The 27,366-nt window shown below is 44.8% G+C and overlaps 1 protein-coding gene and 1 pseudogene across 3 annotated transcripts in view; both read right to left on the bottom strand.

Annotated features, from left to right (window-relative positions):
- Positions 1-11,610, bottom strand: part of LOC311137389 (nuclear factor of activated T-cells, cytoplasmic 3-like) — a 28,387-nt gene extending 16,777 nt beyond the window's left edge. Inside the window, exons 1-3 of one of the 2 annotated variants that reach the window (XM_084171850.1) lie at positions 11,193-11,610; positions 5,457-6,648; positions 4,932-5,094 (exon numbers count right to left, since the gene is read on the bottom strand). In XM_084171850.1, coding sequence (XP_084027976.1) covers positions 4,932-5,094; positions 5,457-6,648; positions 11,193-11,280 — 1,443 coding nt within the window. In that variant the 5' untranslated portion in view covers positions 11,281-11,610. Of the gene's footprint in view, positions 1-4,931; positions 5,095-5,456; positions 6,649-6,782; positions 6,823-11,192 lie in introns of those variants that run through there. The other variant, XM_084171851.1, reaches the window with a different exon arrangement.
- Positions 11,611-12,683: 1,073 nt separating this feature from the next.
- Positions 12,684-22,711, bottom strand: LOC311136977 (tRNA-dihydrouridine(20) synthase [NAD(P)+]-like; annotated as a pseudogene). The gene is made up of 12 exons: positions 22,643-22,711; positions 22,479-22,513; positions 22,402-22,438; positions 22,289-22,354; positions 22,077-22,147; positions 21,026-21,112; positions 19,381-19,548; positions 17,749-17,870; positions 17,397-17,540; positions 14,176-14,263; positions 14,003-14,076; positions 12,684-12,966 (listed from the first exon to the last, which is right to left on the bottom strand). The product of its transcript is annotated as a tRNA-dihydrouridine(20) synthase [NAD(P)+]-like (transcript).
- Positions 22,712-27,366: the final 4,655 nt, after the last annotated feature.

Below are 27,366 nucleotides of genomic sequence, written 5' to 3'. Positions count from 1 at the left end.
CATTTGAGGTCACCAAAAATAAGTTGTGCCACTGAAGAGCCAGCATGAGGTTGAGAAATGTCCAACACGTCTATTTGATGTAATGTACAGGGAAACACTGCTAGTGGCATTACAGAGGACTAGAGAGTGAAGCTGTGATGAAGTAATGAAGCCACCCCAAAATAGACTAGCTGGTATATATTACACGAGAGCCAGCCTTAATAAAGCTTAGCTTATCTCAGCCTGCATCTGATCCAGCCTGGCTGTACCTTGATCCAGAAATGGTAGTCCAGTTCCACTGCAGTCCTACTGGCAAATAGTGCTCTGCTAGACGGTACCCACTGGCAAATAGAGCTCTGCTCAATGTTAGGTGATACTCTGAGCCCTGATCCAGGGATTGTATTCCAGCCCCACTAGCAAGTAGTGCTCTGCTAAACGTTAGGTGATACGCAGAGCCATGGCTCTGGTGATATACCCAGTGTGATGCCCAGTGTGATACCCCAAGCACAGAATACTTAAAATGTTAAGAGATCAAAGGGTGTGGTTGTTGGTGTATGTGCAGCACTTTGGAGTAACTAGAGTATGAGCTGTGATCCATCCATGGGTTTAAATGCATACACCTTAGATCACCTTCAGTGATGCTATCTCTTTCATAGTTACCCAATGCTTAGGTGTACCTCCACTGTACTCATATCCTTCCATATCCTTGTCTGTACATAATGCCCTGAATCTATTCTACAACGCCTGGAAATCTGCCCCTCTTCTCTGTACCCAACGCACTAGAAGACCAGCTCTTAAAGCCTTTAGCCGTATCCTTATTCTATTCCTCCTCTGTTCCTCTGATGATGTAGAGGTTAATCAATCAATCAATCAATCAATTTTATTTTATATAGCCCTTCTTACATCAGCTAATATCTCGAAGTGCTGTACAGAAACCCAGCCTAAAACCCCAAACAGCTAGTAATGCAGGTGTAGAAGCACGGTGGCTAGGAAAAACTCCCTAGAAAGGCGAAAACCTAGGAAGAAACCTAGAGAGGAACCAGGCTAACCCAGGCCCTGTAGCCCCCAGTATCACTCCTACCCCCCAGGCGCTATCATTTGTTGACTTCTGTAACCGTAAAAGCCTTGGTTTCTTGCATGTTAACATCAGAAGTCTCCTCCCCAAGTTTGAGTTATTCACTGCGTTAGCACAATCTGCCAACCCTGATGTTATAGCAGTGTCTGAATCTGAGCTTAGGAAGGCCACCAAAAATTCAGAAATGTCCATTCCAAGCTACATCATTTTCCGTCTAGATAGAACTGCCAAAGGGGGCGGAGTTGCAATCTACTGTAGAGATAGCCTGCAGAGCTCTATCATACTATCCAGGTCTGTGCCCAAACAGTTTGAGCTTCTACTTCTAAAAATCCACCTTTCCAGAAATAAGTCTCTCACTGTTGCCGCTTGCTACAGAGCCCCCTCAGCCCCCAGTTGTGCCCTGGACACCATATGTGAATTGCTTGCCCCCCATCTATCCTCAGATTTCGTACTACTTGGTGACCAAAAATGGGATATGCTTATCACCCCGGCCGTCCTACAATCTAAACTAGATGCGCTCAATCTTACACAAATCATCAAGGAACCTACCAGGTACAACCCTAATTCCGTAAACATGGGCACCCTCATAGATATCATCCTGACTAATTTACCCTCTAAATACACCTCTGCTGTCTTCAACCAGGATCTCAGCGATCACTGCCTCATTGCCTGCATCCGTAATGGGTCCGCGGTCAAATGACCACCCCTCATTTTCATTTACATTTTAGTCATTTAGCAGACGCTCTTATCCAGAGCGACTTACAGTTAGTGAGTGCATACATTTTTTCATACTGGCCCCCCGTGGGAATCGAACCCACAACCCTGGCGTTGCAAGCACCATGCTCTACCAACTGAGCTACACGGGACCCCATCACTGTCAAACGCTCCCTAAAACACTTCAGCAAGCAGACCTTTCTAATTGACCTGGCCCGGGTATCCTGGATGGATACTGACCTCATTCCGTCAGTAGAGGATGCCTGGATGTTCTTCAAAAGTGCTTTCCTCTCCATCTTAAATAAGCATGCCCCATTCAAAAAATTCAGAACTAAGAACAGATATAGCCCCTGGTTCAACCCAGACTTGACTGCCCTTGACCAGCACAAAAACATCCTGTGGCATACTGCATTAGCATCGAACAGCCCCCGCGATATGTCAGGAACCAATATACACAATCAGTTAGGAAAGCAAAGGCTATCTTTTTCAAACAGAAATTTGCATCCTGTAGCACTAACTCCAAAAAGTTTTGGGACACTGTAAAGTCCATTGGGGAATAAGAGCACCTCCTCCCAGCTACCCACTGCACTAAGGCTAGGAAACACTGTCACCACCGATAAATCTACGATAATCGAGAATTTCAATAAGCATTTTGCTACGGCTGGCCATGCTTTCCACCTGGCTACCCCTACCCCGGCCACCAGCTCTGCACCCTCCGCTGCAACTTGCCCATGCCCCCCCCCCCCCCGCTTCTCCTTCACCCAAATTCAGATAGCTGATGTCCTGAAAGAGCTGCTAAATCTGGACCCCTACAAATCAGCTGGGCTAGACAATCTGGACCCTTTCTTTCTAAAATTAGCCACCGAAATTGTCGCAACCCCTATTACTAGCCTGTTCAACCTCTCTTTTGTATCGTCTGAGATCCCCAGAGATTGGAAAGCTGCCGCGGTCATCCCCCTCTTCAAAGGGGGTGACACTCTAGATCCAAACTGTTACAGACCTATATCCATCCTGCCCTGCCTTTCGAAAGTATTTGAAAGCCAAGTTAACAGATCACCGACCATTTCAAATCCCACCGTACCTTCTCCGCTATGCAATCTGCTTTCCGAGCTGGTCATGTGTGCACCTCAGCCACGCTTAAGGTCCTAAACGATATAATAACTGTGATCGATAAAAGACAGTACTGTGCAGCCGTCTTCATTGACCTGGCCAAGGCTTTTGACTCTGTCAATCACCGCATTCTTATTGGCAGACTAAATAGCCTTTGTTTCTCAAATGACTGCCTCGCCTGGTTCACCAACTACTTCTCAGATAGAGTTCAATGTGTGAAATCGGAGGGCCTGTTGTCTGGACCTCTGGCAGTCTCTATGGGGGTGCCACAGGGTTCAATTCTCGGGCCGACTCTATTCTCTGTGTATTTCAATTATGTCGCTCTTGCTGCTGGTGACTCTCAGATCCACCTCTACGCAGACGACACCATTTTGTATACATCTGGCCCTTCATTGGACTCTGTGTTAACAAACCTCCAAACGAGCTTCAATCCCATACAACACTCCTTCCGTGGCCTCCAACTGCTCTTAAACGCTAGTAAAACTAAATGCATGCTCTTCAATCGAACGCTGCTTGCACCCGCCCGCCCGACTAGAGTCACTACTCTCGGCGGGTCTGACTTAGAATATGTGGACAACTACAAATACCTAGGTGTCTGATTAGACCGTAAACTCTACTCACATTAAGCATCTCCAATCCAAAGTTAAATCTAGAATCGGCTTCCTATTTCGCAACAAAGCCTCCTTCACTCATGCTGCTAAACATGCCCTCGTAAATCTGACTATCCTACCGATCCTTGACTTCGGCGATGTCATTTACAAAATAGCTTCCAACACTCTACTCAGCCATTCCTTCCAGTTCTCTGCTGCAAATGACTGGAATGAACTGCAAAAATCTCTGAAGCTGGAGACACTTATCTCCCTCACTAACTTTAAGCATCAGTTGTCAGAGCAGCTTACCGATCACTGCACCTGTACACAGCCCATCTGTAATTAGCCCACCCAACTACCTCATCCCTATATTGTTATTTACATTGTTATTTAATTTGCTAATTTGCACCCCAGTATCTCTATTTGCACATCATCTTCCGCACATCTATCACTCCAGTGTTTATACTAAATTGTAATTATTTTGCACTATGATCTTTTTATTGCCTTACCTCCATAACTTACTACATTTGCACACACTGTATATAGATTTTCTATTGTATCATTGACTGTACGTTTTGTTTATTCCATATGTAACTCTGTGTTGTTGTTGTTTTTATCGCACTGCTTTGCTTTATCTTGGCCAGATCGCAGTTGTAAATGAGAACTTGTTCTCAACTGGCTTACCTGGTTAAATAAAGGTTAAATAAAAAAATAAAATAACATAAAATGTAGTGAGTCACAGCACAGCCTAGTTGTTTACTGGAGTTATGGCTTCCATGGCAATGCTCACATGTACACACACACGCTTGCACGCTCCTGTGTTAAATGAAGAGCTGTTTGTCTACAATAACAGGCTGTCTGTCTGAGGGTTACCATGTATCTGTCGTTTACAGAGAGAGAGAGTGAGAGACAGAGCGATAGAGAGCGAGAGAGAGAGAGAGAAAATACAGCATGAGATTAGGGCCGCCAGTGCTCGTGGTTGGTTGGGTTTGAATAAGCTACATCACCCCCCATATTTACTGAGCCTAATATATGAACAAGTGTCACAAACCCCTGATAACATTGTTAAACACATTCCTGATTCAAGTAATAACAGGAAGGGAGTAATTGCACAAAACACCTACTCAACTTATTAGACTAAGTCAGTTCAGTGTAACAAGAACACTTCCTTTGATATCTCAGGATGTCACACGTTGATTGACACCTCAAGGTTACAACTGCAAACAGCAGTTTATCAAAACACAACTTTTTATGTGTGAACCAAGCATAAAGTTTGGCACAATCATATTGATCTTCTAGGTCAGAGCCGACAGTGACCCTCTATACATATATTTGTCATGCAGACCTGGATTCAAATAGTATGTGTTTAAATACTTTAGCTGTGCTAGATTGAGCTTGCCAAGTGCAAATACTATTTGGACCCAGGTCTGGTGTCATGAGGTTGTGAAATACTTTCTCTTTACCTTGACTACAGGGTGTCCCCCTGAGGCAGCCTTGATGGCCCCCCGACTGCCCTCTGTCTCGTAGTGGGCCCTGTGGTGGCCCCGTGGCTGCACATCCACCTTCAGCTCGCACTGGCCAAACTGGCTGGGCAGGGGCCAGTCCAGTGGGGGCAGGGATGAGGTCCTGGGTGGGGAGGCAACACAGGGTCGTATTAATTAGGCAGCAAATGGAAGAAAACAGACTGAAACAGGGAAGGACTACCTGAACTTGCCAATTAAAAAATGCTAATTTTCCATTACAAAAATGTTTGCTACAGTGTGTGCTAACGAATACAACCCAGACATTCTTTCTCATAAACATAGTCATTAAGATTTGGTGTTAAAAAAAAACATGGAGGTCGGTGTTTTGTTCTTCACCTCTAGTTATGCTCTCCTGACCCTTGGCCTTGCTAAGGTTGCTATGGTAGTACAATGTCTGCACCATGCTGAGTTTTCAACTGGTGGTTAGCATGATGAAGCACACGTGAGAATTTATGAATAACAAACCTGAAAAGGGGTGTGTTGCCAGGTTTGGGTTTGCTCCAGGTGAAGTGTGAGGGAACTGAGAAAAATAGTTCTTCAAAAAGGCCATCCTGTTTTAGAGTAGACCCAGACTCCTCTGCAGGGGAGTCCAGGTTAGGCAACACGACTCCTTGGTCTTTGAGCACCAGCCCTGAGTCTCCCTGTCCATGCAGTAGACCCATGTGAGCCTGCTTAGAGGTCCTCCTGGTTTTGGAAGGAACGTCTACCTCAGGGAGGCTGTACAGGAGGGCCCCCATGGCACCAGGGCTTCCAACCAGCCAGGTGTCCTCTGTTACGCTGCCCCTGGGAGAGTGGCCCGGGGTGGGGCAGGGGGACTGATGAGGGGATGGGGAGGGGGAAGGTCCGTGTCCATAGAGGTCTGCGCTGGAGTGCCGTCTCTTTCCGCAAGGTGATGTGGGCCTTGAGCCGGACCTGGAGGTGGGGAGCGGGTTAAGCCAGTTCTCGTCTGTGACGCTGTTGCGTGGAGAGTGACAGGGGGACTGACGGGGCGACTGGCGAGGGGACTGGTGGGGCGAGAGGGAGTGGGTGTTCATGAAGTACTGCTGCTGCCACAGCTCCACCCCGAATCCCACTGCGGCCTGGCCCTGTGGTGAGCAGCCAGGGGAGGCCAGGGGAGAGGCCAGCGGGGAGCCCATGGTGAATCGGGAAGTCGCCTCGTTCAGCTCAGCCTCCACGTCGTCGTAAACATGGGAGAAGGACTCACAGGACGACACGTCGGACAGCCAGCTCCTGGAGGACAGGCTGCTGCAAGGGCTGGGGTTCAGGGAGGATGAGTCCCTGTAACCGGGGTCCAGGGGTAGGTAGAGGTGGTCCCTGGACCAGGACCGTTCACGACCGCACTCCCCCCCGCCGTCTGCCCCGCTGATGGGCACGGCCTCCTGGCTGGAGCCCAGCTCTTGGTGACTGTGACCGATAGACGTGATCTGGATGCTTGGGCAGTCGAATGCCTTGGGGAGGTGTCCCATGGGACAGTATCTGGAACTGTGAACTTCATAGCTGGAGCTGGGGTGGTAGTTATCATAGGTTTGGAGAAGAGCTTGTTGAGAAGCAGCCTGATGGTGCTGCTGGCTCTGTTGTAAGTCCTGGGCCTGGCCAATAGGCTGATTGATCATAGACTGGGTGGTGTAGTATGGCGTGCTGTCACCAGGGTCTGGACCTGGGTATAAAAAAAGTACACTCTTAGAAAAGAGGCTGTCCCCATAGGATAACCCTTTTTGGTTCCAGGTAGAACTATTTTGGGTTCCATGTAGAACCCTCTGGAAAGGGAACCTGGAACCAAAAGGGTTATACCTGGAACCAACTGGGGTTCTTCAAAGGGTTCTCCTATGGGGCCTGCCCGAATAACCCTTTTTGGTTCTAGATAGCACCTTTTCTTCTAAGAGTGTAGGCAAATTGAGGGGGATGTTCAGTTTCAATGCAACTCTTTAGGGCATATAGTAGCAGATAAAAATGGTGCCATTGCTCCCTGTATTACTCCATAGTCCAGGCAGAGGAAGAGGAGATAACAGACAAACAAATGATAATTCTCTGATCAACTACTCACTATCTACTACTCTCTCTTTTGATCTATCCTATAACACAGACAGCCTAGACTAGTCATCCATAGGTTAACCCACTGGGAAAGTTTTGTCATAAATGCCATTTCAGAGTCTCTCTACAAACTGTGGGGAAGACATAGAGATTAACATGTTTGGCAGGGGCCCCTGTGGCATGGCGATGGATAGATTAACAACAGCAGCACTCGCCAGGCTAAATCACACAACTAACTAACTGTACGTTCTCACAGCAGTCAACTGAGTAGCAGCAGCAAAAGTGGTGCCTTCTAGAGCTGGTCAGCGATATGGACAAAATTCCATATCGTGATAAATTGCCTGAATTGATGCAATAACAATAAATAGAATGATACATTTATATCATTCATGTGCACCACAGTTTTTCAAAATGATCCTACTACTAGTTTGATGGTTGTAGCCATCAATTGTCCCAATTACCAATATTACAAACTCATTTCAAACTTCACATTTCTCTAGTATAGGCTACTTATCTTAATGAACAATATCAGCAAAATGCCTGTGATAAGTGGTCGTGTCGATCATTTTCAACTCCACAGCCTACTACCCACACCAGTTCACACAGGACAAACATCCCCGCACACTGTCCTGCTCTGGCCTGGTCTGCACGCAAAATGCAAAGAGGGTGAGATGTCCAAGGGCTATGTGTGCCATGATATGGCGTACATAAAAGAACGGCCCTTCGCCTTGACTTATTTGCAAAATGAATGTAATTAATATAAATGTTATCTGATGCAACACCGGCTCGGCGGCCCCTCTGGCTGGGTGGTAGAGTGTGTTGGTGCCTGACTGAGATGCGGGTGCCATTCACAGGAGTTGGAAATTAGGAAGGAAACAGACAAGAGACTTGGCTGATGGCAACCAGGGAGTGGGCATCTATCAGTATGTTTTATGCTCTTCAATTACAATAGATATCACCTTTCCCTTTTCAAACCCCATTTGTAACTGACATTTGAGCCTTTCCCCAGGCCTTTCTCCGGAAATCTCTGTGCAAGACCACCCAAATGACAAAATGGACAGTTGTCAATACAATAGTGTTTTATTCTACAAATTACACAGTGATACTGAATATTGAGCCATCCGGATGTTGCATATGTCAAAATTTCAACTGGACCAGGATCTAATTAGATATAACCAAAACCAATTTACAACTGTGTAATACACTCCATGTCATTCAAGATGTCTAGTGTTTTCAGTGGCGACGCGTCATTTAGGGCATGTGGTGCAGAGCCGCATACAAACATGGTCTCTTTTTTGCTTTCTTGAGTAAGGCAGCTCCAAAATGCAGGTGTTTCAGCCTAGCTCAGTGCTTTCTGTGGTGGTGGTGCAGCCAGCGGGAAATACAGAGCGTAGGGGTTGGTAATGTTCTCTAGTTGAGCAGTGATTGGCTCAGAGTTCTGTCACTCATGGGGACACTATGTCACCGCAAAATGTACGGGTAGAGCTCGAAAATTCAAGCCCCTTGGGTGCTGCCATAGACTTACATTAGAAGTGCCCATCCAAGAAGGCTCAAGGTCATTGGCCACAGATAAAATTACATCAAATCACATTACAGTGGCTTGAGAAAGTATTCACCCCCCTTGGCATTTTTCCTATTTTGTTTCCTTACAACCTGGAATTAAAATTGATTTATTGGGGGTTTGTATCATTTGATTTACACAAAAACAGAAAACTTGAGCGTGCATAACTATCAAGGCAAAACTGCTCCAGCTCCTTCAAGTTGGATGGGTTCCGCTGGTCTACAGCAATCTTTAAGTCATACCACAGATTCTCAATTGGATTGAGGTCTGGACTTTGACTAGGCCATTCCAAGACATTTCAATGTTTCCCCTTAAACCACTCAAGTGTTGCTTTAGCAGTATGCTTAGGGTCATTGCCTGCTGGAAGGTGAACCTCCGTCCCAGTCTCAAATCTCTGGAAGACTGAAACAGGTGTCTCTCAAGAATTTCCCTGTATTTAGCACCATCCATCATTCCTTCAATTCTGACCAGTTTCCCAGTCCCTGCCACTACCATGCTTCACTGTGGGGATGGTGTTCTCGGGGTGATGAGAGGTGTTGGGTTTGCGACAGATATAGCGTTTTCCTTGATGGCCAAAAAGCTCAATTTTAGTCTCATCTGACCAGAGTACCTTCTTCCATATGTTTGGGGAGTCTCCCACATGCATTTTGGCAAACACCAATTCATTTTTATTTTTTATTTATTTAACTAGGCAAGTCAGATAAGAACAAATTCTTATTTACAATGACGGCCTACACCAGCCAAACCCAGGCGACGCTGGGCCAATTGTGCGTCGCCCTATGGGACTCCCAATCACGGCCGTTTGTGATACAGCCTGGAATCGAACCAGGGGGTCTGTAGTGACGCCTCAAGCACTGAGATGAAACAATTTTTTTAAACAAGTTATTTTTTTCATTTCACTTCACCGATTTGGACTATTTTGTGTATGTCCATTTCATGAAATCCAAATAAAAATCAATTTCAATGTCAGGTTGTAATGCAACAAAATAGAAAAAACGCCAAGGGGGATGAACACTTTTGCAAGGCACTGCATATCTACCTTAGCTTTGATTGGACTGATCATGTCAACATCATACTTTCAAAATCTTAGCTAGCAAGCAAGACAAGCAGTCATCATCATGCATCAAGTCGGCAATCTACTGGCAAATCCTTTTCAATCCTTGTCATTTGAAGAGAAATTATAGATAAAACGTATCGGTGCTCATCGGCCATTGGACATAAACGTTACACAACAATTTGGAAATCGCAAATTTAACAATGAGTGCTAAATCGCCACTGCAGCCCCGGGTTCGATCCCAGGCTGTGTCACAGCCGGCCGTGACCTGAAGACCCATACGACGGCGCACAATTAGCCCAGCGTCGTCCGGGTTAGGGGAGGGTTTGGCCGGCCGGGATGTCCTTGTCTCATAGTGCTCTAGCGACTCCTTGTGGCGGGCCGGTCGGTCAACTTCGGTCGTCAGTTTGACAGTGTTTCCTCCGACACATTGGTGTGGCTGGCTTCTGGGTTAAGCGAGCAGTGTGTCAAGAAGCAGTGCGGCTTCACTCGACCTTCGCCGAGTCCATAGGGGAATTGCAGGGATGAGACACGATCGTAATTACCAATTGGATATCACGAAAAAGGGGGTAACGCCATAGTCCAGAAAAGTTTGAATACATTGACAATGCTATCAATCCAGCATGACTTCTGGCGCGTTCAAAACAACTGGAAACTCGGAACTGGTCATCCAACTCTGAAGTCCAAGTCGGGATTTCGGGCCTCTTTCTAGAGCCCACAAGAAGGATTGCCGCGCCACCTTCCTGTTCATGTGAGCACAGCACAACAAGGTGTGTCCAAAAATGTATTGTATGCTGCTGCATAAATGATGTAATATGCCAGGGAGATATGTATACTGTAGCTAATAAAGTATTACTAAGTGTATGTTGTGTAAGCTGTTAGTAGCCCATGTGCCTCACCCTAATAATTTGCTCCCCTTTTCACCTCATAAGTTAGCCTACTGTTCTGACTTTGTGGTGCACATGTAGCCTATAGCCGGTTTTAGAGAAACGTCATCATCGAATATTGTAAGAGCTTTCATTGTCTGCTTATATACACCCTGTTTATCCTACGGTTCTGACTTGGTGTACAGGGAGAATACTGTAAGAACGGACCATGTTCTGAATTCTGTCGCCATACATTTCAAAAGTGCTGAACAAATAGTTATTTTGGTGGGGTTTGCCCAACCAAGATTTACATGCTAAAATCGCCACTGGTTATTATGCACATTGATTACAGTACAATAATAAAACACTAGTGTGGTATTTTATGTTAGAACTTAAGCCTAACATTTAAAGATATAAAAAGTTAATGCTTATTCAACTTCATCTGTAGGCTACTCTAGGCTTATTAGGCTACTCAATTGATAGCCTAGGTTATGTACAGGGCTACAGTAGCCGACACATATGTCAATGACCGTAGCCTACAGTCGTGGTTCTGCTCGATGACCAGATACCGCAATCTAGCCAAGGCGAAACAAACAGTAAATGAACACCAAATGGGTAACTTTGTAATATTCTATTAAGGCTTTGTGGAATACAGCGGATACATTGTAAAAAAATAAATAAGAACTCACCTGTGGGGCCTAGCTGTTGTTGCGCGTCCTCCCCGAAAATAAGTCTGAAGTCCAGTTCCTCATTGCCGCTACAATTTACAGTAGTCATTCGGTCTTACAGGTCGGTTCTTTAACGTTCTTTATTCCTGGGTTGTTTCAAAACTGAATTCAAAAGGTTAACGATACAACAGGAGTGAATAATTTTAGTTCACACTATAAACAGCAACAAGAAGCCTATCCGAAGTTGTAAATAACTAAAGCGATTCCTAAATGCGTGTCCCCTCCAGGCGACATTTATTACGATTATATTATATTAGCTTGATACTTCACCAGTTCAGTTCTGGGACTAAAGAAGAAGCATAGACAATAGTTTGACTGTAGGTACTCTCGATGACTTATGAAGTAGGCTAGCAGTCTACTCTAAACTTCCACATTACAAACAAAGCATTAAAGACAGCTCGGTTCATGACGTCAGCAAAATACTATACCCGGCATCACCCCGTGTACAGTAGCTGGTGAGAGAGTACTGTAGGCCTACACGCTACTAGAACATTTTAGAGTATCAAATCACCTGGCAAGGCAATTAATGTATTTCTGGAGACTGCACTCAATCAACGATACGAATACATATCTCATTAGAATCAAACAGTTTAAAAACAAAGAAACCATCCGTGATCCAACAGCAGACACACACATACCACTCATACTACAATCAACACATACATGTTTGTAGTTTAACAGTGATAGAGCAACAACCAATCTATCAGGATGAAAACAACAGCAAAAAAAGTACATTTTCCCAATTTTGTAAGGCCCCATAGAAGACAATGGTACAATAAATACTGTCTGAGAAAATTAACTAGCTTTATACAGCTCCTGTACTGCCCTCCTCTGGCAGCTATCATTACACTGTACATACACTCCTGTCAATAATAATAAATACAATAAATAATTACCTTGCTTCTGGTCAAGATGATGTGGTGCTGAAAGTTGATAAGTGGTTTTCTATCGTGACTTTACAGTAGAAAACATTCAGTATTGCAAGCGTAAGGAAAATGTGTGATTTCAAGTAGACTGCCATACTGTCTTGTTACACATTTGACCTGTTTTTTCATAAACTAATTCAATTACCAGTTTCGTTTATCAAAAAAAAAAATAGAATAGGGCCGTTTCTTAATCGCCTGCAGAGTATGTTTTCTTTACACAAACACCAAACAGGCTTGTTGTCTGTAAACAAAATAATCCAGGAGAGAAAATAAATAGCATCGGACGCTTCATGCTGATTGATGTATGTTTGACTATTGGGGCGGGAGCTGACAGAATATCTCAGTTACTCACTGTACGCTGCTCTTGTTGCAATGTCTCAAACTCACAACAATATGGCCGCTACTGTATCAATCACTCCCCATGGTAAGAGCTGACCCCTGCTGCAAATCCGCCACCATTTAATATAAATGGTGCATACAGTCTTATTTCGGTCGTAAAGCATTAGTCATTTTACACAGTGCAGTATCACTCTGTGCTTGTCTTGTGCTGTACACCATTTGGAATAGCTGGTGCCCGGTTGCCTTCCGCAGCTACCTGTTGCTCCTTTGGATTTTTAGACAGGTGTCTTTTCCTGGCTGCAGACTCTACAGCGGTGTCCTCCTCATCTGGCGTCTCGTTCCTCTTCTCCTCCCTCTTTCTCTTGCCCCCCGACCCAGAGTACTCTTCCCCTGTCCGCCCCTCTGGCAGTCCCAGAACACATAGACATACTATAGCAGCAGCCTGTTCTGCATATTTCTTTGACTTCTCCCTGCATGGATATAAAAGAGAAAGTGTTGTGTTAATACAGTCATTTTGCATTATTATGAGTTAATAACACTGCTATCAAGCATTATTATAACATTGTTATCAAGCATTACATTCACAGGGTTTAACTTGGTCACTCCCTGGGTGACTAACACATTCATTACAGTGCCTTCGGAAAGTATGCATACCCTTTGACTTATTCCACATTTTGTTGTTACAGCCTGAATTCAAAATTGATTACAAATATTTTTTCTCACCCATCTACACACAATACCCCATAATGACAAAGTGAAAACATGTTTTTAGAAATGTGTGCAAATTAATTGAATACGAAACCAAAATCTCATTTACATAAGTATTCAAACCCCTGAGTCAATACTCTGTAGAAGCACTTTGGCGGCGATTACAGCTTTGAGTCGTCTTGGGTATGTCTGTATCAGCTTTGCACATCTGCATTTGGAGATTTCCCCTCATTCTTCCTTGCAGATTTTCTCAAGCACTGTTAATTTAGTTGGGGAGCAGTGGTGAACAGCAATCTTCAAGTCTTTCCACAGATTTTCAATGGGATTCAATTCTGGGCTTTGGGTGGGCCACTCAAGGACTTTCACATTCTTGTTCTGAAGCCATTCCAGCACTGCTTTGGCTGTATGCTTGGGGTCATTGTCCTGTTGGAATGTAAATCTTCGCCGCAAGCCTAAGATCGTTTTCACTCCAAGGCATCAAGGATTTGCCTGTATTTGTCTCTATTCATTGTTCCCTCAATCTTTACCAGTCTCCCAGTCCCTGCCGCTGAGAAGCATCCCCATAGCATGATGCTGCCAACACCATGCTGCCACCACCATGCTGACATTCCAAATATATTTTCAATACATTTTCTAAAAACATGTTTTCACTTTGTCATTATAGGGTATTGTGTGTAGATGGGTAATAAAAAAAAATATATATATATTTAATCCATTTTTAATTCAGGCTGTAACACAACACAATGTGGAATAAGTCAAGGGGTATGAATACTTTCTGAAGGCACTGTATAAACTCACCACAGAGACGATCTGTACTTTTTCCCCGTCATCGTTTCTATGGTTTGGAACGCCTGGTCTTGAGAGCGCTGTACCTGAAAACATCATACACAATACATTTTGTTAGAAATGCGCTCTGGTTTTGACAACTTGTATGTTGTAAGCCCATGGCTAATATAAAGTGGTCAGTTTACCGTCTGATATCGTGGTTGCTCCAGTTTCTTCTTGCGGCTCCACTCTAACAGAAACATCTTAGGGCTAAACTCGCCAGGGTACTCCCTCCTAACACACAAACATCACACTACTGTTCATAATATGTACAGTCATAATAATATGTACAATCATAATGTACAATATGTAATATTTACAGTCATAACAGTAATATATTACAGGAAATAACTGCCTACGTAGATACTAACTGGTGACTTAATTAGGGACTTACTATAGCAGGGGTGGGCAATTATTTAGACTCGAGGGCCACATCGGGATTTCAAAATTCAGCGGAGGGCTGCACAGATTTTTGGGGGACTGATTTGTTCTTCAAAAGCTATTTGCGGGCCAGAAAAAGGGTAGTTATTTGAAAACGTATAGGTCCATTATAATTTCTACATATTTTCTATCTAGCTTTAGATGTTCAAGAGCGGCCTGCAAAAAACTCAAACAGGAAGTACCAGTGACACGCTCAATACATAAGTGGTCCGGTGAAGCGGATGCTAATCTACAGGAATGTTTCGCTAGCACAGACTGGGATTCATCCGATAACAATGAGGAGTTTACCAAATCAGTCACCGGGTTCATTAATAAATGCATCGACGATGGCGTCCCCACAGTGATCGTATGTACATATCCCAACCAGAAGCCATGGATTACAGGCAACAGCCGCACTTGTGCTACCAGACCCGAGCACGACGAGCCCCAACATTTTCTTCATCAATAACTAGGGTCTGGGGTATCACTAAATCGATCATTAACATTTTGAAGCTGAGCCATTTGCTCGTGCTCTGCTGCGCAATACAGTCATATCTAACACCATAACATGGTGTCATAAGTGCTTCAACCATTATTTCACAGAAAATAAATGTTGGAGTTTTGTCGGAGTTTAGAGTGACGAATAGTAGCTAACAGCTAACTGCTCTCATGTCTTTTCATTGAGCAGAGCAACCCAAGCGGAGCCGTTGCTATGGTTACACAGGCTCAGAACCGCCATGAGCAGAGTGCATGCAGGGCACTAGTGACAGACATTGAGGAGCAAATAATGGATTTACTAACGGAGGAAGTTATTTCGGGTTTCGGTCAGGGCCGAGCCTTACATGTCTCAGAAGCAATCGGGCCTGGGTAGGGTAGGGCCTGAACGTCGCAGGCATGGATAGGGCTTGGGTTTAAAATGAATGCCCGTGCAGGGCTTTAATCTGCACTGAGCTAAAGGCTAGAGCTGCTGCTTTCAAGGAGTGGGACACTAATCCGGATGCTTATAAGAAATCCCGCTATGACCTCCGACGAGCCATCAAACAGGCAAAGTGTCAATACAGACTAAGAACAAATCCTACTACGCCGGCTCTGACGCTCGTCGGATTTGTCAGGGCTTGCAAACTATCACGGATTATAAAGGGAAACCCAGCCGTGACCTGCTCAGTGACACGAACCTACCAGACGAGCTAGAGCTAAATTCCTTCTATGCTCACTTCGAGGCAAGCAACACTGAACCATGCATGAGAGCACCAGCTGTTCTGGACAATTGTGATCTCGATAACCTTTAAAAGATCCTCAAAAACTTCTACAGCTGCACCATTGAGAGCATCTTGACTGGCTGCATCACCGCTTGGTATGGCAACTGCTTGGCATCTGACCGCAAGGCGCTACAGAGGGTAGCGCGTATGGCCCAGTACGTCACTGGGGCCAAGCTCCCTGCCATCCAGGACCTCTATACCAGGCGGTGTCAGAGGAAGGCCCTAAAAATTGTCAAAGATTCCAGCCATCCAAGTCATAGACTGTTCTCTCTGCTACCGCACAGCAAGCAAAACTGATGTACCATGTCTGGAACCAACAGAACCCTGAACAGCTTCTACCCCTAAGCCATAAAACAGCTAAATAGTTAACCCGGACTACCTGGATTGACACTTTTTGCACTAACTCTTTTGACTCATCACATACGCTGCTGCTACTGTTTATTATCTATCCTGTTGCCTAGTCACTTTACCCCTACCTATATGTACATAGCTACCTCAACTACCTCGTACCCCTGCACATCGACTTGGTACTGGTACCCCATGTATATAGCCAAGTTATCGTTACTCATGGTGTATTTATTCCATGTATTATTATTTTTGTATTATTTTTCTCTCTGCATTGTTGGGAAGGGCCCGTAAGTAAGCATTTCTCTGTTAGTCTACGCCAGTTTTTTATGAAGCATGTGACAAATAAAAAACTCAAACCTCCCCTGGGCCGAATTCAATGGGCTCACGGGCCGGATCCGGCCCAAGGGCCGTATGTTGCCCACTCCTGTACAGTAGGGTCGTTCCATATGATTTCAATCACTTTCTGACTGTACCCCTTTTGATTTGAATGAAACCTTCCATACGTTTGTGCATCTGTAACTTTCTCACTCATCATTATTCATGATTCATTCAGGAATATCCGTAATCATGGTAGTATACACATTAATGTAGAAGTGTTTAGAAACATATTCTTTTCTTATTTACAATAAAAGTGATTCCAAAACGACACAACACATTATTTAACATTAATTTCTATTGGACACAAAATAATCTGAAACACAACCAAAACAAACAACAAATGCATCCAACAAATGTGTAGTCACAAGCTTGATGCTATGAATATGGGACCAAATACTTAACTTTTTACTACTTTAATACACAGAAGTGAATTTGTCCCAACACTTTTGGTCCTCTAAAATGGGAGGACTATGTACATAAAGTGCTGTAATTTCTAAACGGTTCACCCGATATGAATTAAAATATCCTCAAATTAAACCTCATAGCAATTGTATAATTTCAACAACAACAACAAAATAGTCACTGTCCCAATACTTTTGGAGCTCACTGTAATTGACGTTAGAGCTTTTATCAAGAAATCGAAGAATAGTTTGACAACCCTGTTTGTAAGCTTTCAAATGATATCGAACTCAACCGTTTATATTCTTATGGTATGCAAAATGGGTCAACTTTGAGCACCTCCATCTCCTGAATAGTTACTTTCTGACCACTTCCACCATGGGAAAAGATCTATGAAATGTTTTGTTAAAATAAAAAGGGGTGCAGTCAGAAAGTAATTGAAATCCTATGGAACCTAAACAAATGTTTACAAATTGGTCTGAATGTCCCCCAAGTGACAACCGGCATCCCCAAAAAGAGAGATTAGGAAAAGCAGTTGCACTGTAAATGAATTTAGGACAAACCTTTCAAATTTCACACGCATTGTGGTGACATCACCATCTAGGACAGGGTGGTTCGGGTGATTGTGGTTGGTTTGGATGGCTTCCTTTCTGGCTTGTAGTTCTGCCTGGGTCTTCTTGTAGTATTCCTGCAGCCCATAGCCGTCACTGGAAAACATAGGTGTAGAGTTAAATACCCAAATATCAAACTTGAGTACCATACCAATACTACAATGTTTGAGTACCTTTTACCAAAAAAGGTTCACTAATAGAATAATATATTAAATAGAACTACATTTTCTAGGAAATGAACTGGAATACTGGAATTCACAGTTCAAGTTTTCTCTGACATCATGATTCAAAAGACGTGGTGTGCCAGATCTCTTCGTTGGTTTGGGCAGACTTTAGTTGCTTCCCCAGTGGAGACTCCACCTTATCCCTTAGCATCTGACACAGGCAGTACTTGGTGTTGAAGGCATGGTTGTCATAGCAGATGGCCTACAAATACAAAAAGAACAAACATTTCTTAATATGCTTCTAACATCACACAATTTATAATTTGCTTGGTAAAGTTGGTATATAGCAAGTCATCTCTGATTTAAGCCCTCTGTATTTTGTGATTAAGTAATTATCGGATCAAAAGAAAAATCTTGGATTACCTATGCAATTTTCATATGTCATACCACAATTTGTCAATCCACAATTAGGGCGGTCATGAAATTTTGTCAGCCGGTAATTGTCATGCAAATGACTGCCGGTCTCACGGTAATTGACCGTTAATTAACATAAACATGTTTAGCATCTCAAGGCTTCCACGCATACAAGCTCCTGATGCGTGGAAGGCTATTTAGGCTATGATCTGAATGTAGTTATGTGTAGGCTGACTTTAGAATGGTGAGAAGCGCAGTAACTTTATGCCTAGCCTCAATTAGCCTAGTTAGCTAGCTTCTCTCGGGTTGATGCAGTCAAGACAGGTACTATGTAATCAGATGGGATGATAAATAACTAGCAAGAAGTTAGTCTAGCGCGAGTTAACAGCGGTTGCGGTCTCTCTCAGTGCCTGCTGTCTCTCTCTTAGTGCCTGCTCTGGTGTTCCAAGCCTCACACACACCCTGCATGGCCTCCGCTCCCTATAGCCTACAGCTGCTCACTCTGTGCCTCTCTCTCTCTCCCTTTTCTCCATGGCTCTGGTTTAATAAAGTAGCATACCAATTGGCTTTTGTGCTGCATCCCTCACTCTGATCGGACCGGGTGCATAAGGGGATGGGTCTGGTTGTCCTTTAGGTCCTTTCGGAACGGGTTTTAAAAATGAATTTATGCATATCTGGTCCGGGGCTTTCCCGTATCCATTTCGGAACAGACCTCTAACTCCCATCACCATTTGTCTTCATCATTCATCATTCAGATTATTCAAAGGACAACCAGACCCATCCCCTTATGCTCCCGAGTGGCGCAGTGGTCTAAGGCACTGCATCTCAGTGCTTGAGGTGTCACTACAGACCCCCTGGTTCGATTCCAGGCTGTATCACAACCGGCCGTGATTGGGAGTCCCATAGGGCGGTAGGTTTGGCCGGTGTAGGCCGTCATTGTAAATAAGAATTTGTTCTTAACTGACTTGCCTAGTTAAATGAAGGTTAAATAAAATACAAAATAAAAATCATGAAGTGTTTAGAGAGTGATTAGCGGGACAATAGAGCGCTGAGTACCAGGCCGTTAGCGAGGGGCGTTAACAAGTTTGGTAGGCTACCCATCAGCTCTATTCATTTGCACAGTTTTGGATGGGATTACAGTGACCAACTGTCACAGGGAATTTGACTGTGGTCATGACTCGTGACTGCCGGTGTGGAGGTAATACGTTCACCGCGACAGCGCTATCCACAATATAATAATAATTAATAATATAATAATAATAATAATAATAATATGACAGTGATAGTTAAGTTTCCCGTTTTAACACAGTAAGGCTCCTGTAGAGTGAGGTAAGGTGGACAGAGGGCGGTGGACTCACGTATTTGAGGTACTCCTCCATGACCTCCTCCACAGACAGCAGTCCCTGACTGCGGAACACTGAGGGTTTCCACATAGCCGCCCTGGCAACCATCAACGAGGACGCCCGTTGGCCTTCCGGAACTCCTCGATGTCAGCGTGTGCTTTGACCCGGTCCAGAGAACCTCCGCTACACAAGACAATGGAGGAGAGCACAAGCAGTTAACCCCTTACATTCATGGGAATTGGCATTTATGGATAGGGCAAAATTGAAAGCATATGCATAACCATGGTAGCAATTCAAAGGGAACAGTTTGGAGATTATGGGAAATGTTTTAGACTAAAGGTGAGGACACAACAGTTCACCTGACTCTGTTCACAAGACTGAATCGAAACATTACACTGTTGATTTTATGAGCATTTTACATTTACCGCATTTGTTGATAACGAAATCTTAAAATACTCTGGATACATTCAGTAATACGATCAGAATATTCCTGGAAAATGTGGGGTAGGTGCAACATAAGACAAACAAATTACAATGGTTTCAGTGAGAGGTCGAACTGGTGTTTCCAAGTGGCAAAACACCTACCTATCCAAAGTTTGCACAGTCGCTAAGTAATTTCAATGCACTTTTATAACTATAAGGTGCCTTTTTTGCTCTCCTAGCTGTGCCGTTGAGGAACTAGAGCAAGCACACTAGTTGTTTTGTTTGGAACACAGCCCTGCATCCGCCTTTACACAATTACTGTTGTCAACAAAATCGGTCCATTATAAATCGCAATCTGGGTCAGGTGGCCGTAATTTGAAAGCTTGTTCTATTGTCAACATAACTAGCTAAATTATAAAATATGATTTTACACTGTTAGGCTTTCACAAGGCAATTCAGAGAAGCAGATCGTAATTTTTGAGCGCATAGAATGGAGTCATGAGTGTGTTTAGATGCGTGGTCCTTGGAACATTTTCTTCACAAGAAAACAAACATACTGTAGGCTCATTCTTTTCAGGACAACCCAGGGTTTAACACCATGTAACTGTACATAAAACATAGTGATCATAAACGTTGACACTGTACCTAACATGAGTTGTATGATATGGAAATGGACTCAGGGGGGTTGGGCTTGTTTGTATGACATCAAAGCAGTATTTATTATAATCCTCAACGTCTCATATTTCAAAATACATAGAGTCCTCTTCATTTACAGCATTTCCCTCACTCTGACAACAAAACATTTGTAAAAGTTGCCCAATTAGCGGGAGGGATGGAGGTAACTTCTTGTCGAGCGCGGTGCTCATGTTCATAACGGCTGTCAGTCAAAACCCATACAGAGCTGTGAAATGGAGAACCTGAGCTCTAACCTCATGTATAGCATGTTACTGTACAGCCACTGCCTCCAATTTAGGCACTTATCAGTGTCCAAATCTGCCATTTTCAACCCGTATACTGGTATGAGTCTAATAGGCTACGGATTAGATTCAAAAACTTTTATATCCTCAATGAGGAAATTCATTTTGTTGCATACAAACGCAATGTGCATGCAAAAAAGAGAGAGGGACCACTAAAAGAGATCAGTGTCAAGAGCAAGGACAGTCAGTCACAACCATAGAGATGAATCACTGATTTATCTCTGTGTTCACAACACCTTGAGAGAGACAGAGAGACTCACTTAGCGATGACAGGAATGGACACGGCCTCAGCTACAGCCTGGATTAAGTCACAGGGAACAGGATGTCTTGGTCTTTCATCTTTTAACCTGAGAAAGAAAAGCCAATATGGTATAAAAAAGGTTAGGTAACTATAAATATGAAGATATACACTCCCCTACGTATTTATTTGGACAGTGAAGCTAAAACCTTTAATTTGTCTCTTACTCCAACATTTTATATGAAAGTCACCTTTTATTTGAGGGTATTTACATACATATCCGTTTGACCGTTTAGAAATGAAAGCACTTTATGTATCTAGTCATCCCATTTGAAGGTGTGATAAGTATTTGGACAAATTCACTTAGTTTATTACATTTCGTCAGAAATGTAGCATTCTGTCCCATATTCCTAGCACGCAATGACTACATCAAGCTTGTGACTCTGCAAACTTGTTGGATGCATTTGCAGTTTGTTTTGGTTGTGTATTTCGGATTACGTTGTGCCCAATAGAAATCAATGGTATTGTAAATAAGAATATAATATGTTTCTGAACACTTCTACATTAATGTGGATGCTACCATGATGATGACTAATCATGAATGAATCGTGAATAATGATAAGTGAGAAAGTTAGAGGCATAAATATCATACCCACCCCATGTTTTGGGGGCATGATCTTTGTGTATCTGTAACCTTCTCACTCATCATTAACAGGATGCATTCATTGATGCATTCATTTCTGAATAGTAAAACAGATATGTATGAAAATACCCTCAAATAAAAGGTGACATTCTGTATTGTCCCTCATATAAAACATTTGATTTCAAATCCAAAATGCTTGAGTATAAGGGGGATACCTAGTCAGTTGTACAACTGAATGCATTCAACTGAAATGTGTCTTATGCATTTAACCCAACCCCTCTGTATAGAGCCAAATTAAACATTTTAGCTTCACTGTCCAAATAAATACACAGGGGAGTGTATACATGATTATATACACAAAATCAAGCATCTAAAATCAGATACACATTAATGCAACATAACAATGGGCATGACAAGAACAGGACTTTACCTGCCATGGACAGCAATAGCAGCCTCACCGGTCTTCTCAATTCTCTTGACAAGACTAAGAATATCTTCCAGCTAAACAGAAACGTCAGCCTGACTCACAAGCACAATTTTAAAGCCGGATGTAATATTTAAGAAGTTTGATGAATTTGGATCAAATGTCACATCCCATCTATCTTATTGCTGAAGAAAAGGCATTGACGTTTTGAAACTTACTGTGGGCAGGATTCTGATTTTACACGTCACTGGTTTGGACACTCCTTTCACAAGTGTTTTTAGAATCTAGAAAATAGACAGATGAATGGAGGGGGAAACAATTTTTTGGTCACCAGTCCTCTATTCAAGTATTTCTGCAATTTGATCTTACTGATCATTTGTGGGGGAGAAGAGAGAGGCTACTCAGTACTCTGGGTCTGAGAGGACAGCAGCTTCCATCCCACCCTGCAGGAGATACAGAGAAGTGAGGGGTCAGCAGACAGGCACCTCAGTGTGAACGTTATATTAGGTGTGAACTGACTGACCATTCATTATTGACTGTTTGTTGGCTGCTGACTGTCACTCATAGCTAACCTCAGTAGAGTATTCCTTAGGACAGCCCATGTTCACATCGATGGCAGCCACATCATTCTCCCTATACATTACAAAGAGGAATACAGTGAGCTCCAAAAGTATTTGGACAGTGACATATATTTTTTTGTTTTGGCTCTGTACTCCACCACTTTAGATTTGAAATGATATCGTAAAAAAATTACAGCATTTTTGTACATAGTCCCCCCATTTTAGGGGACCAAAGTATTGGGACAAATTTGGTCCCATATTCCTAGCACGCAATGATTACATCAAGCTTGTGACTCTACAAACTTATTGGATGCATTTTCTGTTTTGTTTTGGTTGTGTTTCAGATTATTTTGTGCCCAATAGAAATGAATGTTAAATAATATATTGTGTCATTTTGGAGTCACTTTTATTCTAAATAAGATTATGTTTCTAAACACTTCTACATTAATGTGGATGCTACCATGATTATGGATAGCCCGAATGAATCGTGAATAATGATGGCATGCCCTGGAAAGGAAACCTAGGAAATCCCGATGTGATACCATCCACATTGCATTATTTATGAATGGCAAAGGGATTTAATAGTGTGGAACTGCAGCCCGCAATTCGGGGCGTTCCTGCATGTTGGAACCCCCCCTTGAGCATCCCATTGGTTCCTTCATGAACACCCACCCCCACCCCCGAGCATCCCATTGGATCCTGCCTGAATGTTAACAGAACTACAGGAAAACAGTGCCCGACAGGCAGTGGTGAAGGACACTGAAAACCGGTCACCTGCTGTGACACCTTCAGACGGTCAGGCACGGTTTTCTCCGGCACACACACGAGGCGGGGGCGACACCATGTGCTAGCTAACTAGTTAGCTTGTTAGCGACACCATGTGCTAGCTAACTAGTTAGCTTGTTAGCGACACCGTGTGCTAGCTTGCTAGTTAGCTAGTACATGAGTGTCGACCCTGCCTCCTGTGTGCCGGAAAAACCGTGCCTGACTGTCTAACGGTGTCACCCCCGCCTACCGCTAGCACATCAGGTGGGAGGATGGAGGAACACCATGTGCTAGCTAACTACACTGAACAAAAATATAAACGCAACATGTAAAGTGTTGGTCCCATGAGCTGAAATAAAAAATCCCAGAAATGTTCCATAACTTATTTCTCTCAATTTTTTGGCACTAATTTGTTTACATCCCTATTAGTGAGCATTTCTTCTTTACCAAGATAACCCATCCACCTGACAGGTGTGGCATATCAAGGAGCTGATTAAACAGCATGATCATTACACAGTTGCACCTTCTGCTGGGGCCAATAAAAGGCCACTTTAAAATGTGCAGTTTTTGTCACACAACACAATGCCACAGATGTCTGAAGTTTTGAGGGAGCATGCAATTGGCATGCTGACTGCAGGAATGTCCACCAGATCTGTTGCCAGATAATTGAATGTTCATTTCTCTACCATACGTCATTTACAGAAAGTACATTATACATTCATTAGAAGCTTAAAAAGACGCGTGTTGACTCGCTATTTCCTTGTGTCATCAAACCTAGCTGATTTGGTATAGAAATATGTCGCATACAACAGACATATCCACTATAAGAGTAACGTGTTCTAAATATAATATTTCCATTGAATAAGTCCCTGGTGTGTTGTGTGCTGCATACCTCACTGTATCTTGTGTATAAATCAGGCGAACCTAAAAAACATTAAAAGTTATGTAAGGGATAATCAACGAGGGGCTATGCATTCTATGGAAAATTGTCACGATCGTCATATGGAACAGACCAAGGCGCAGCGTGATGAACAAACATACTTTAATTAGTTAAAGTTTAAACTCAATACAAAACAAGAAACGACTCGTGACGTCCACGGTATCAATGACCGAACAAAAACCCACAAACCCAAAGGGAAAAACATACAGTTTAAATATGGCTCCCAATCAGAGACAACCAGCCAACAGCTGACACTCGTTGCCTCTGATTGGGAGTCACTCAGGCAAACATAGAATTAAACACAACAGAATTACCAACATAGAAATACACACATAGAATGAACACACCCTGGCTCAACGTAATGAGTCCCAGAGCCAGGGTGTGACAGTACCCCCCCTAAAGGCGCGGACTGCGACCGCGCCTCAACTGAACAAAACAGGGGAGGGCTGGGCGGGCATACCTCCTCGGCGGCGGTTCTGGCTCCGGCCTTCACCACCACCCTCCAAAACACCCCCCATAGCGCCCCTGGTCCAGTCTGGCCCCGCCGGCAGGAGCAGGACTGGACTTAGCAGGAGCGGTTAGCTTCAGCTCCATAGTGGAGCAGTTGACCGGTACCTTACCAGGCACCGGTGACCCAGGCACGGGTTGTGCTGGACTGACGACGCGCACCCCTGGCTTGGTGCGTGGAGGAGGAACGGGCCTTACCAGGCTGACGACGCGCACCCCTGGCTTGGTGCGTGGAGGAGGAACGGGCCTTACCAGGCTGACGACTCGCACCCCTGGCTTGGTGCGTGGAGGAGGGATGGGCCTTACCAGGCTGACGACTCATACCCCTGGCTTGGTGCGTGGAGGAGGAACGGGCCTTACCAGGCTGACTTCTCGCACCCCTGGCTTAGTGCGAGTGGCAGGAACAGGCCGGGCCGGGCTGGCGACGCGCACCGTATACTTGGTGCGAGTGGCAGGAACAGGCCGGGCCGGGCTGGCGACGCGCACCGTATACTTGGTGCGAGTGGCAGGAACAAGCCGGGCCGGGCTGGCAACGCGCACCGTAGACTTGGTGCGAGTGGCAGGAACAGGCCGGGCCGGGCTGGCGACGCGCACCGTATACTTGGTGCGAGTGGCAGGAACAAGCCGGGCCGGGCTGGCGACGCGCACCGTAGACTTGGTGCGAGTGGCAGGAATAGGTCGGGCCGGGCTGGCGACGCGCACCGTATACTTGGTGCGAGTGGCAGGAACAAGCCGGGCCGGGCTGGCGACGCGCACCGTAGACTTGGTGCGAGTGGCAGGAACAGGCCGGGCCGGGCTGGCGACGCGCACCGTATACTTGGTGCGAGTGGCAGGAACAAGCCGGGCCGGGCTGGCAACGCGCACCGTAGACTTGGTGCGTGGAGCAGGGACAGGTCGGGCTGGGCTGGCGACGCACACCGTAGGCTTGGTGCGTGGAGCAGGGACAGGCCGGACTGGGCTGGCGACGCACACCGTAGGCTTGGTGCGTGGAGCAGGGACAGGCCGGACTGGGCCTGCGACGCACACCGTAAGCTTGGTGCGTGGAGCAGGGACAGGCCGGGCTGGGCTGTCGACGCACACCGTAGGCTTGGTGCGTGAAGCAGGGACAGGCCGGGCTGGGCTGGCGACGCACACCGTAGGCTTGGTGCGTGGATCAGGGACAGGCCGAACCGGGCTGTGGAGACGGATAGGAGGCCTGGAGTGAAGAGCGGCCACAACCCGTCCTGGCTGAATGCCTACCCTCACACACTCTGTGTGAGGCATCCGCACAGGACGTACAGGGCGGTGTACCCCTGGCCTGGTGGCCTTCTGGATCCGCCCCTTTTTTGCCTCCGTCAGCCCCGTCGTCCATGCCGTGTGCCCCCCCCTAAAAATTTTCTGGGGTTGCCTCTCGACCGTCCGACGACGACCCTGATCACGCCGTTGCTCCTCTCTACGGCGCCTCTCCACTGTCTCACTCCATGGCCGGCGATCCATCCCGGCCAGGATTTCCCCCCAAGTCCAGGACCCTTTACCGTCCAATATCTCCTCCCATGTCCAGGCTGCCTGCTCCTGGACACGCTGCTCCTCTTTCGCCAGGGCCTTTCCCGGCGCTTCCTCCCATGTCCACCCCAAGGGCTGCCCCTGGACACGCTGCTTGGTCGTTGCATGGTGGGTTTTTCTGTCACGATCGTCATATGGAACAGACCAAGGCGCAGCGTGATGAACAAACATACTTTAATTAGTTAAAGTTTAAACTCAATACAAAACAAGAAACGACTCGTGACGTCCACGGTATCAATGACCGAACACGGAACAAAAACCCACAAACCCAAAGGGAAAAACATACAGTTTAAATATGGCTCCCAATCAGAGACAACCAGCCAACAGCTGACACTCGTTGCCTCTGATTGGGAGTCACTCAGGCAAACATAGAATTAAACACAACAGAATTACCAACATAGAAATACACACATAGAATGAACACACCCTGGCTCAACATAATGAGTCCCAGAGCCAGGGTGTGACAAAAATAATGAACGACGTGGAAGGTGTGTTCCAAGACCAGCTAGCGGGGAAGAACTGACCTTCCCGAGTTGATTACCCTTTTATACCATGGCTATACTTTAACACATTTGCCGCTAGAAATGCATTCAACATCCTCTGAAGTAGCTAGCAAGTTTACTAGAGAGTTACAGTAGTTGCAGTGGTAACCAAACCATCCGTCCTAATTTGTTTGACATAATGAAAATCGAATTCAACAATGCCAATACTGTTTTCAATTTGTTTTTTGCTTTCAAAAGCAGCTCAAAAATAGAACATGTAAGTAGTGGCGATTTTAGCATGTAAATCTTGGTGGGGTAAACTAAAACAAAAATGTTTTAGATGCATGCCAGCAATGCCACTACACAACACACCACTAAACAATACATTTATTGCGCTACAACGGTGACAAACGGTGCCCACAAACTGTTTGGGCCTACATAAAGCTGACCCAACAGCAGAGTCCCAGCAGCAGTCCCAACACCTTACCACTGGTACACCT

This window comes from Coregonus lavaretus (genome assembly GCF_964263955.1).
Source record: "Coregonus lavaretus genome assembly, chromosome: 11".
Taxonomy (NCBI): Eukaryota; Metazoa; Chordata; class Actinopteri; order Salmoniformes; family Salmonidae; genus Coregonus; species Coregonus lavaretus.
The sequence above is the reverse complement of the archived record's forward strand: the minus strand, read 5'-3'. Positions and strand labels throughout refer to the sequence as shown.